Genomic DNA, 12,867 nt, shown 5'->3' on the forward strand with positions numbered 1-12,867 from the left:
GGGAGGGCGGAAATGACTGCAATGTCAGCACCCAAAGGCAGACAAGAAGGAGGCTGGCCCCTCCCCATCCCTGCCACCCAGTTTTGAAGTTCTGACCTTTGGGCTCAGACAAAACAGCCAGTCTGGACCCTAACACCCACCATAGCCAGGAAAAAACCCACAAAACTCCAAAGAGAGTGGGGAATGATTGAGCACACAGGCCCTCCCTGCACCTCCCCTCAAGTACAGTCCTTTAATGGCAAAAAAGTTATGTGGGAGACGGTGGCATAGGGAGAGTCTGGGGTACACAGAGAAAAGGTATCTGGGAACCCCAAACCCTTCCCCTCCCTCTGCTCAAGCAGCCGCCAGCCAGGCGGGCGGGGGCGGGGGGGGGGGGCCTCATTCCCATCTGCCAGCCTGGCAGGGAGGGGGCAGCGAGGAAGGGCAGCGAGTGGTCAGTGGGGTGCCACAGGGGAGGGGAGCTTACGTTACTGATCTGGTCCTGGGTCTTCTTGATTCTCTGGAGTTCCGGTGTGTCTGCCACCACGCTGAAGCCCTTGCCCTTGTTCTTCTCAAACTCCTCCTTGTAGCGCACCTGGAGGACCCGGACGGGAGAAGCGCTAGAGTCAGGCCAGGGGAGCAGAAAGGGCCCCAGCCTGTGGCCACCTCGGAGGCTGCGACCAGCCAGAGAGAGATCCTGACCAGAACTCCCCCTGTAGGGACATCCACACCCACCCCCCCAACTCAAAGCAGAAGCCTTAACCAAAAAATATTGAATAACGATAACCCATTAAAACGTATTCAGTGCATTCTGAGTGCCAAGCGCTTTACATGAACTATCTCATTTAAATCTTACCCTATACTATTATTAGCTCCAAATAAGGAAACTGAGCCACAGAGACACATAGTCCCTTGCTCAAGGTCACTCAGCTTAGCAGCAAATGTCCAGAGCCGCCAAGACGCAAAGCTTCATCTGCAGGACTCCTGACCCTTCATTGCCAGCCCATCCTGCCAGAAAGCTAGAGGAAGAAGGCTCTTTCCAGACTCCAAAGTCGGCACCCCAGTCCTCGCCCTAGCCAGGATGTGGCCCTACCCTCTCAGAGCCCAAGGGAGTTAAGTGACCAGCTAAGTAAGGGCTGTGTCAAGGGACAAAGTTGGTGCCCAGAAAGGAGGGCGGGGAGACAGCCACTCGGAAGACTCAAGAGCCTCGAACAGGCCGCGGCGGCTTCCTGGAGCCTGCCAGGCCAGCCTCTGAGGTCAACAGGGGAGGAGGAAATTGGTGGGGGACAGACAGCACTTCAGAACAGGGTCCCAAGCTCTGGGGAAGACCCCTACCATCCCACCACTGCCCTCCTCTTCTGAGAATTCCATGGGTCCTTGAATAGAGGGACTCAAGTCAGACAGCAGAAAGGACTTCCCAAACTCTCAAGGAATTGAAATGAGGATTATTCTGTCCCCCGCTGGGGGCATTTAAAGAACAGAATGGATGCTGAAAATGCCCACGGGGCAGAGAACTGTTCTTGGCTACCGGAGACTTCACTGTGCACCTCGGCAGCCAGCTGTTCCAAACCCCATCAGCTGCCTGGATTTCCTCCATAGGGGCTGCACTGTCCTGGAAGCAGGTCAGCCCAGGACATGAGGCCTAGGACCTTGGGATGACAAGCCCAGGCAGCTCCCAGGCATGGAATCATCTGGCCACAGTGCGGAGCTGCACGCACTATGACCCAACCGACAACACACACGTTTGCAGCCATGGCCACACCTGTCAGTTCCTCTGCACACCCTCCAGGGGTCAGGAGTCCTTATTTGTCCCCTAGAGTCCCAGCTCATCCATCCATGGGCTTCCTCCTAAAAGGTTCCAGAAACTTCTTTGTTTTTTGGGTTTTTTTCTTTAGTTAATCCTCACCTGAGGATAGTTTTTCCATTGATTTTTAGAAAGAGTGGAAGAGAGGATGGGAGGAGGAAGGGGAAGGGGAAGAGAGAGAGAGATAGAGAAACACTGACGTGAGAGAGACACATCGATTGGCTGACTCCCGTACACACCCCTACCAGGGTCGGGGAACACGCGTGCAACCCAGGTATGTGCCATTGACCGGGAATCGAACCCGAGACCCTTCGGTGTGCGGGCCAACACTCTAATCACTGAGCCACACCGGCCAGGGCAGAAATTCCTTTGTTTTGATCCAGACTGAAAACAAAGGCCTGGACATGCTAGTTCCCATCATACAGAAGTTAACACAGTGGATAAAGGAACCAACCCACTCCATGGGCCCAGAAATACCCAGCCTCAGCCCATCCAGGAAGCCTGTGCTGGCATGGTGACTCAGTGTTGGGGTGAGGAGGGGAAACCCTCTGAGAAGAGGCCATCAGGGCAAGTAGGGCACTTAGAGTCCGAAAAATGTAGCTCCAGATACAGAAGCCCCAAATGCAAGGCCTCTGGCCTCGGTTTCCTAGCGTGTAAAAGAGTTGTCACAGGAATCATGGGGAGAGGGGCTTCCTATCCCCAAGCATGGGCAAAGTGCCAGAGGGAGCTGGTACTGACACAGGCTCAGTCTCTGCTTGCTAAGTGACCTTGGGCAAATGATTTAACCTCTTGGGCCTCAGTTTACAAATCTGTAAAACAAATCTGTAAGAATACCACCCCCTCCAATCAATGGTGCAGATTACAGACAGTCGCTCTCCAGCAGTCAGCCCATTGTGGAGCACGCTGTGGGGCTCACCACACACTGATAAGGGTAGTTGTGAAAGTGCTCTGTCAATGTTAAAGTGCTGAACAAACGCCAGTCCCCCACTCCTTCCTCTACTTCCTGGCCTGGCAAGGGTCAGGCCCCTAATCCAGGGGAATAATTGCCATGGCGACACGGTGATGACATCAGCGGGTTCCCAGGCTCAGGAACTGCCTCTCCCTCCCTGCTGGGGAAGGATCATTCATTTATTCCTGGCACAGGGGGTCCAGAGAGGGCAGGGCTGGGTGGAGTCCAGGCAGAGAAAAGACAGAGGCCTGGGCTCAGCACCCCTGTGCTGTGTGTCCCTAGGCAAGTCAGTCCCCCTCTCTGAGTCCCCCACCCAAGAGGGGCTAGCTAGCTGATTTCTAAAAGCCCTCCCAGCTCTGGACTTTGTGACCATTTTTAAGCACCTACAGGTCTAAACTACGGAGAATCAAGCTGAGGAAGATTCTCTGAGAGGCTGTTTGGTGGGGAGCCGGGAGTGTGGGAAGGGCCCTACCTGGAGTCCCTCCATCAGGGCTCCTTATCACCCATGCAAGAATGTTCACCCTCATCTGGGATGGCTTGCCAGGATATGACGAGGGTCTCTGAGGAGGGAAAGGACCTGTTCAAAGCCACTCTGCCCAGTTGTTGATAGGGTCAGGATGCAACTCAGTGCTGTGGCTAGATGACTCTATGCCTGGGAGGCGCCTGGGCCTCCCATCCTGGAAACTCCCAAGGCAGGGCCAGGAGTGACACTTAAGGCTCCTCAAGCCCCGACAACCACCACCTGTGAAACTCTACTTTTTATATGTAATACATTAACTCTTCTCCCAGGATCTATCTTGTTCATCACTTATTCCAGCAAACAGTAGGTACAAAGAAATATCTGTAGAGTAAATGATGAATGAACTAAATGGGGACACACAATTTCCAAACAGACAGGCAGCACAGTTTGGAAAATAACTGCCTTACTGACCTATGGTAAGAGGAAAGATCATGATGTAAGAAGAATTCATTGAAAAAAATACAATACCAATAATTTTACCACTTATTTTGTGCCTAGTACATGCTGGGCCCACATAATCCACTCCCTTCTAACGAAAAAGAAATCAGGTTTGAAATTAGACACACAGAGAAGGGGAGGAGTAGTGATGGAAAAGGTCAGTGCTGGCAGCAACCGTCAGATCGCTGTGCCTGCTTCATCAGGCCCAAGTTCCACTGCCTCTCTGTTCCAGGAAAACAGGAATAGCAAACATCTATTGAGTGCTGCCTCTATACCAGGAACCATTCGAAATGCCTCCTATATACTAACATCCTCACAGCAACCTTTGGAGAGAGATTACGTAATCCCCATTTTACAGATGAAGGCACTCAGGCTCAGAGATTTTAAATAACTTGCCCAAGGTCACAGCTAGCAGTGGCAGACCCAGGATTTGACCTCTGGCCATCTGACTCAGTTAAGAATGACACAGATATGGTATCTGAGGTCACAGGATCCAAGATAAGAGACCCAGGGCATGCATGGGGCTCTCCTGTCCCCTTTGGCAAGTCCCAGGCTGTGCTGCACCCTGGAGGTATGACAATGTGGGGGGAAATGAAAGAGACATTCTCTTTGCACTTCTGCCTGGGCTCAGGGGGCCACACACATAGACACCCCCAGCTCGGCTCCACCCCAAAGATGTTGGTTGGGAGAGCTGCAGAGGGGCCAGTGCTGGGGCCCAGCTGCCAGTTCCCTGCCTCAGCCAAGCCTGGTCAGGACCACCCAGAGGGTCATTTCTGGTCAGCTCTGTGGTTCCTTCCCCCGCAGGGGAGGCTCCAGGTGTCCCAGACACCCAAAGTACCACTTGGGGAACCAATCTGGAGACTGGAAAACAAAGTTGAAATAGCACAGGCAGCTTCCCAGAGACAGAAGGGGCGAGACGCACCAATGCAAGCCCAGGAAAGGGCCCTGGAAAGAAACCAGCTGATACCCTGGTGGGGTGGGGCAGGGTAGGCAGAGGAGGCTCCCACTTCCCTTCCTGCCAGCCACAGGCAGCTCTAGCCAGCCCTGCCCCCACAGCAGCCACAGGAACCAGAACCTGTCACCACCCCCAGGCAGGCCAGCTCAGCCCTTCCAAGCCTCAGAGCAGCAGGCCCAGCCGCTGACCTCTAGGTAACCGGGGTTTGCTGTCCCCACTTTACAGGGGAAGAAAAAATAGCCATGAGAGGCAAGTGGCCATGCTCAGACCACACAGCTGGGGGAGAGGAGACAGAACCAAGCTTGCAAAGAGGGCAGGTCCTGCCTCCACCCTCTGCCTACCCCAGGCCCCAGCCCCTGAGGAGCCCAGCTACAGATTAGAGCTATGTTATCAATACAAAGCCCTAATCCCAGGGCCCATGCCTGTCCCTGCAAAAAAGAGGCTGAGCTCAGGTCCCTCAGCTCCAACCTGATCCCCGGCCCAGCTCTAAGCCTCTCAGATTATGTCTATGGGACCAAAAGCTTTCAGCCGAATCACCAAGGCAGTCAAAACCAAATTCCTGGACCCCACCTGGAAGCCCCTTGGGTGCATTCTAACAAGTCCCCAGTCCCTTTTGCTGACTAGTGCATCCTGTGGGTTGAGAGCATGGGGCTGGGGGCCACAGAAGGCTGCAGAACTGCTCAGAGCAAAGGGCTTGAAATCTGCATCTGGGCAAGTAGCATGGCTTCTCTAAATCTCAGTGTCCCCATCTGTACAATGGGGATAACGAATCCCTCCTTTAGCAGCCAAAGGTGAGGTTTAAATGAGGTCAAGGCCTGGCCCGGCCGGGCGTGGCTCAGCGGTTGAGCGTCGACCTGGGATCCAGGCGATCAGGGTTCAATTCCCGGTCAGGGCACATGCCCGGGTTGCGGGCTGCAGCCAATCAATGACTCTCTCATCATTGATGTTTCTGTCTCTCTCTCTCCCTCTCCTTTCCTCTCTCTGAAATCAATAAAGATATATTTTAAAAAAAAAAAATTAAATAAAAAAAAATGAGGTCAAGCCTGGAGCTCAATGAGGACCTACAGGAGAGTGACTGCCATTCTCATGATTTCCCCAGCCTGCCCACGTCAGGAGCCTGGAAGTCCAGATGATGACTCAGGAGGGCCCCTGGGGACCAGGGGGTTCCCCTCAGGGATCAGATTCCAGGGACAAAAAAGACCTTCAGCCAAGCTTCTCTGAGACCAACAAAGGCTGAGGAATTAGACCGGTTTGAATTTCTCCTCTGAAAGTAAGGACGTGTATGTGTCTCCTTTGCCTCTACCTGAGTGTGCACACACCCCCACACCTCCGGACCCACACCTTTTACCCGCTGTCCCCCCCACACCTCTTCCTCCAGGTCCCTCAGGGTTCCGACTGCCCCTCTTAAGCTGTGGCTTGAATACAGGTCACCTCCCGATGCTCTGGCCTGCCCACCCCCGTGAGGCCCCCTCCACCTCTGGCCCCTGTGGACTCCCTGCAGGTGGGGAGTCTGGGCAGCAGTCAGGGCCTGGCGAGGGTCTGGCCAGAATCCTCCGTGTGCAGACCAACCCCTCTTCCTGCCAGCTCGGCCACCCGGCCCTTCTCAGTTGGCAGAGGTCTGGTGTCCTCACGGGCTCCCCCAGTAACTACAGCTTTCACCGCAGCAGGGGTGGGGGCTCGGCTGGCAGGTGTGAGCTGCTGCCAAGGAACAAACCAGCTTCTTCCACGTGCTCCCCATCCCGGTGGGCCCCATCTGGGCTGCACATGTCAAGGTCGCTATACTCGAGTGAAAAACCAGGGCCCAGATACTGAAACCTCATTTAGCGCGTATGTCCACAGCCAAGGGCCACTGCCTGTCTCAGCCTTGGTTCCCTTTTCTGACCCCCAGAGGCGGGTCAAGGATAAATGAGGCCAAGTAACTCAAAGCACCTGCTAAGGTACAAAAGTTTTCACCAGCATGTTTCAAGGTAGAGACAGTGCTCCTCGGGGAGTTGGGCAGAGAACCAACCGGACTTGAACACAAATCTCAAGAGTTAGACTAGCAGCATTCAGAGCCGTGAGCATCTATTTCCTTTTCCATAAAGTGGAAACGATCCTGCCAACTGCAAAGGGCTGTTGTGAAGACTGAACTAATATGCTCATTCAATATGCACTCGATGTACTGGTTGTAAATATTGTTATTACCTCCACTACTACGTATGATCTTAGCATATCCCTTACTGTCTTTGAGCCTGTTTCCTCATCTGTACAATGGGAAACAGCACCTTCCTCACAGGGTGCTGGGAGGGTTAAGTGAGAATGCAAATAAAGCCCTAGACAGTGCAGGGCTGGTTCTCCCTCAGGAGACCTACTGGGAAACAGGGACCCAGAGAGGTCATGCCAAGATCATGCAGCAGGAGCCCCACTCCACAGGGAGCAGGAGAGGTCCCCTCTGCAGCCCAGGTGCATCCTCTATAATATTTTCCTGGCCCTGGGCACCCTGGGTTAAGGTTCCCAAGGGGTCTTTGCTGCACCACCCCGCCCCACCCCATAGTCTAGGCCAGTTTTGTCCCAGAAGCCCTCCCAGACCCCCAGGCAGGGTCAGCTGTTCTGGTCTCAGGGGTCTTATTCCTCAGTGTCCCCAAAAGACTGAGTTCTCCCTGGGGCAGGAACTCCATCTCCTCCCCTACTGCATGGCACCCACCACTTCCCACACGGCAGGTGCTCAGGAAAATCAGGCCCAAGAAGACAAAAGCAGACAAGCCCCCCAGGCCAGGGCGCCCTCAGAGGGGCGCAGGAGGCTTGGGGAAAAGGCTACACAGGGTGGGCTGTGTAACCTCAGACTGGCAGAAGCCTAGGGAGGTGAGTTCCCTCCTTTGGGGGTGAGTAGAGAAGAATAGGGGAACAGCTGCCTGGAGGAGGTGGGCTTTAGGGGTCCCACATGAAATTTCCCAGAGCAGAAAGAATCAGACGTCGACACCTCTCCAACTCACTTTAGGTAAGAAGGGGGCACACTCTCCCCTACTCCTTTGATAAAGTCAGGAAATATGAAGTAACAGGGTGCGGGGTTGGGGGCAGGGAAGCAAGGCAAGTGCTACGATTTCAGCACCTTGGCCTTGCTGAGTAACCCCAGGGGAAGGAGCCCTTGCCAAACGCAGGGGTTACAACAGCCCTCCCTCCCCACCCTGCCCCAGCAGCGGCTCACCTGACTCTGGAGCTCGCTCTGTTGCTTGAGGCGGAGGTTTTCCGGGGTGTCAGCCACCATGGTGAAGGACTGCTTGGGGTAGTGTCTGCAGGACAGAACAAACAAGTGGGGGGTCACTCTGGGGAAAAGGCAGGAACCTCCAGGCCTCTCACAGACTCTTGACTCTCTCCTGGCAACTTCCTCTCATCCATGGGCAGGCCCTGCCCCTGCCCCTGCCCCAGGAGCAGGACCATAGTGTCCACCCACAAAGAGGGAGGCAAGTATCTCTTAGACTCAGCCTGGGCTGAACTGGGAGAACTGTTCTGAGCCAAAGGAAGGCCATGGGGACACCCAGAGGGTTTCAGATCACCCTTGTTTGGGGATAATCCATGCCTTAATCTACCAACCAAGGAAGTGAAGGGGGCTTGGCCAGACTGAGGAGAAGATGAGGCTGGATCAGGGCAAAGCTTTCAGCTAAGACCAGAAATGGAGACCAACCAAGAAGAGGAAGGGCAGGAGGGATACGGAGCCAAAAATGAAAGAGAAAGGGACATGCATACCCAGGGGGCTTCCTGGAGGAGGTGGCGAGAAAGAAAAAATGCACACATCCAGAGTGGTATTTCAAAGGGCTAACAAGGTCAAACCTAACTGAAGTGTAGGTGAGAGATCAGCTTGAAGGCAGAAAAGAGGTGACCCCGGGTGACAGATAACACTGCAGCAACAGCTGATGTTTGTCCTGTGCTAAGGGCATACATGCCTTAGTTCATCAAATTCTCACAAGCACCCTACTATCCCCTTTGACAGATGACAGAACTGAGGCTCAGAAAAGTTAAACAAATGTGACCAAGGCACAAGGCCAGGAAGTGCTGGCATCCAGATTGGCACCCAGACAATCTCCCCAAGACCCAGCACCTTAAACCAAACCCTTCCATCTCCAGGCACCAGACAGACCAGAGTCCTGTCCTCCCGAAAGAGGGCTGGCTTGGAGGTAGCAGGAGTCAGGGAAGCCCTCAGAGCCAGGTCCACAGGGACTTCTCAGACCATCTGGCCCAACTCCCTCGTTTCCCAGGGGAGGAAACAGTGTACTGGCACCAAGCACTTAGGTGACTTCATAATTAACTTATTTATCACATTGGTTTATTGTCTTTTCTCTCCACTACTTCTCTATGAGGTGAGGGGGTTCTTTTTGGTCTCTTCTGGTCATTGATACATCCCAAGCTCCTAGAATACTGCTTGTTATCCAATAAATATTTACTGAATACACGAATGTCGCACCAGGCATCAAAGCTGGGCTGGGACTAGAACTCAGGTCTCCTACATCCCACTAGGTCACCACAAAGTCCCCAGGACACCAGCTAAAGGAGAGGCAGCCCTGAGTCACTGTGGCTTGTGTACTTGTGCTGAGATGTAAAATGGCTGGGGGTCGGCATGGGCCCCAACTATTTCAGGGACTGGTGGGTGGCTTCTCTAATTAGAAGCTGAGATCTGGCCATTTTCAGCCCTGGGTGACCACACCCCACCACAGCTGCGACTAGCGGCAGATCCCTCATTCACAGGCTGTCCCTGGAGTCAGAGGAGAACTGCTCCCTTCCAGGCACGTTCCACCCCAGTCGGCTGACATGCCCCAGAGCTGGACACAAGCAGCCCTCCAGTCTCTGTGTCCTCACCAAACCTGGCATGTTCTCCAGCCGCCCGCACCACCCTGAACCAGAGCTACTGGTGAACACGTGACTTCCCTCAGTGAAGAGCAGGACTTGGGGTTTGGAGGACTCAGCCAAGGGGGTGGGGGCACAGTGCTGGACTCTGGCCCTGCCACTGACTCGCTGGGTGACTGGCAAATCCTTGTTCCCTCTGGGCTAGTTTCACAGTGATTCTAGCTGTGTTCCCAACCCCCTAGCCTCCACTGCCCAGCCTGGGTCCCACCTCCCAGGTCAGCCCAGGCCCGCAGCTGCCCCAGCAGAGGGAGGAAGAGAGGAGACTGAAAAGTAAACACAGGTGCCTGCAGTTGGCATGCCCTGCAGATGAATGTGGGGCCGAGGCTGGGGGCCAATCCCCAGGCTTGGCCCAGTTCAACGAAACCAGGGCCCCCACAGCTGAGCAGTGCCATTCAAAATTCCTAAGCAGTTCCAGGGAAAGGGAGGACCAACTGGGCATCTAGTCTGTTCCCAGAGGCTAGAAAAAGAACAGCAGGAGGGATCCAAGTAAGATCTCTAGCAGAACTGGCTGGCTCTGAGGTCCTAAAAGGGAGAGTTTCAGAGATGACCCTTCCAACAAATAAGAACCGTTCTGAAGGCATCACGGGATGAGGAGAGCATCTATAAGTACAGACTCATGCAGCAGGGAGGTCAGGTCCTAAAGCAGGGGCACTGAGGAGACTTGAAGGGTCAATTCTGAGGAGATGGCACTGGTCAGCATTTGGTGTAGAAGGGGAGCTGGCAGCCTCGGCAAAAGGCAAACACATGTGCACGGGAGCCAGTCTGCAAACCAGGGGTCTCCGAGTGCACACAGTTAAAAGGGAGTGCCAGCTGCAGTGGCCCAAGGACAGCTAGGCATGTGTACCTGACATGCACCCCCACCCTGCAGTTCCAAGGCTCCTCCACACACTGCACTATTCCTCACACACAATACAGGTACAGATGAGCCTTCTGCAGCGACACGCGTCTCCTAGACACCGAGGTCAGCAGGTCCACACCAGCGCTCATTACAGACCACGTTCACACACCTCCTGCACCCCCTACACGCCACCAGGGATTTCAGGAGCGCCCCCAACATGCAGCAAGTACCTGTGGGTGGGGTTGGCGGGTATCTCATCCCCTCTTTGGAGTCATATGACACCCAGATCTCAGCCCTCCCACAGCCAGAGCACTAACCCCTTTGGAAGGGAAGGGGTAACCAGCCTACATGTGGACTCGGCTTAATGTGGCAGGGGAAGGAAAGGGATTTTAATCCTGCATCAGATTAACTAGATTTAAAAAGAGCTGCAGCGTCCCAGTCTCTTACCCTCGCCTCCTAAAACCCAACCCCAGCCCCGAGGAAGGCAGGCAGACATGTAGTTTGAGCTATATTCCCCCTGCTGGGTCAACCCTGTCCCCTCCCCACAGCCCCCAGCCCTGGTTTGACAACCCTGCCTATCCCTTCCTCTGCTCACTGCGCTTCAGGTTCCCATGGCAACCTCATCCTCAGCTCCAGGCGGGAGAGCAGGGAGAGCAGACAGAGGCAGGGTCTGTGGGGGTGGGGAGGAGACAGACAGCGAGGGTGTCCTCGACTGCAGAGGACCCATGAGGACAAAACCAGGAGACTGTGTCTGCAGGATCCTTGCAGACAATTTAGCCGAGGAGGACAGGGGCCAGGGATTTGCCTTTCGAGGGGTGGACGCAGCAGCATCCGTGCTGTGCCCCTCCCCCGCCAGCATGACTGCCCTGGAAAGGGCCCCGACTGATCTGACCTCCTTCCAGAAACAATTGCTGGGACTTTTACCTTTTCCCTCCCTCTCTGTCCTCAGGTTTAAGCTCTGCCCACCCACTACCCTCACATCCCAGTTGAGATGAATGGATGTGTGTGTCTGCCATTGTGGGCACTGAGACAGAAGAGGGGCCACCCGCCCCCAGCGAGTGACCCCACTGGAACCCCAGCCCCAGCAACAGACTGGGCCATGGTGAGGGAACAAGAGGGCCAGCATGCGGAGAACCAGGCGTCCTAACCCTGGCCTGGAGCTGGGGCCAGAGCACAGCTGCTCTTTGTCCCTTCGGGCCAGCCTCCCTGTTAATCATTCCAAGCAGTGGGTCCTCTGCAATGCCCCTCCCCACCCTCCGTAGCAGGATCAGCTGCTCCGGGGAAGAGAGGCATGGAGAGAGCACAGGGCAGGACAGGAAGTCTGGAGGACAGGGGAAGGGTCCACGAGGGCAAGAACAGGGCAGCGGCCGGGAAAACAGGCAGCTCTCAGGAGCGGCCAAGGCCTCCAAGGGAACTTACAGGCACAGAGAGATTTCTTGATAGACTGTAAGCCGTGTACATGCCCTCTTGAAATCTGCCACAAGGCTATAGACTAGAAAAGGCAGTGTTATCAACGTGCCCATTTTATAGAGAAAGAAACTGAGGCTCAGTGTCAAGGAGGGAGACCTTGCCCAATGCGCTTTCCCCTCCACCACAGCTACTCACCAGCTAAAGGCAAGCAGACAGGGCTCTCTCAGGTGGACCCGTCCACCCCCACCTCTCAGACCTCTGGGGAAACATGTGCTTGGCAGGGTGGGCGAAGAACAAAGTAATTTATCTTTCCAACCCAACCTGTTTCCAAGCTTGGCTATGATGAGAGACCCTCTGGGGTCTCTTAGCTACCCCTAGTCAAAAGCCACTTTCCCCTTATAAGTTTTTTAAGCAGGTGTCTCAAGAGTCCAAACAATGACCTGTGGGGATGCAGGAAAAGGGGCCTCTGCCCCAGGAGAGGGGTTATCCCTGAGGACCTCTGAGCCTCCTGTGAGGACAGGGAGGATGCTGAGAAGCTGCTGGGCTCCTGCTTCTGTGCTTATTGGGGACAGGGGCAGCTTGTAGGACACAGCCCCACTCCCAATCCTGCCATTAGTTATGTCCTAGAGGCAGAAGAAAAACAGACCAGAGAGCCTGAAAGCCCAGCGCCCCCTTCTGCATGCCCCCTCTTCCAGCCTCAGACTCATTAAAAAACCACAGCTTTTTGTTCAAGGAGGAACAAAAATACATCAACAAAAGCAACAAGGAGCCTTTGGTTTTATCAAAAGGGGGGGCAGTTCCCAACATCCTGCCTCTGGAAGTTGCTGCTGATCCCCTGCTGGGAACACTGCCCATGGGAGGCAGGGAGGGCTCCCTTCTAACCCAGTTTCTCACCAGTCCCCTAGGCCTAAGGGTTGAAGTAGTGAGGATAGGAAGCAACAAGGAGGCATTGTTTGACCAGAGGAAAAAAATGAGCAGCTAAAAAGATCAAGGCTAGACATGAAGAAGAACTTACCAGCCCTCAGGGGTTGGAGACAAACTGTAGAATCAAAGCCAGCTACTGCCCCTGATGGCAATACATAAAAAGCAATGATTC

General features: G+C 54.5%; 1 protein-coding gene across 1 annotated transcript in view; it reads right to left on the minus strand.

The window, feature by feature from the left end:
• The window catches only part of LASP1 (LIM and SH3 protein 1), a 39,744-nt gene that overhangs the window by 16,002 nt on the left and 10,875 nt on the right, over positions 1–12,867 (minus strand). Inside the window, exons 3-4 of the mRNA XM_016202292.2 lie at positions 7,830–7,914; positions 467–574 (exon numbers count right to left, since the gene is read on the minus strand). Of these exons, the coding sequence (XP_016057778.1) occupies positions 467–574; positions 7,830–7,914 (193 nt within the window). The remainder of the gene's footprint in view (positions 1–466; positions 575–7,829; positions 7,915–12,867) is intronic.

This window comes from Miniopterus natalensis, chromosome 17 (assembly GCF_054644295.1).
Source record: "Miniopterus natalensis isolate mMinNat1 chromosome 17, mMinNat1.hap1, whole genome shotgun sequence".
Classification (NCBI taxonomy): domain Eukaryota; kingdom Metazoa; phylum Chordata; class Mammalia; order Chiroptera; family Miniopteridae; genus Miniopterus; species Miniopterus natalensis.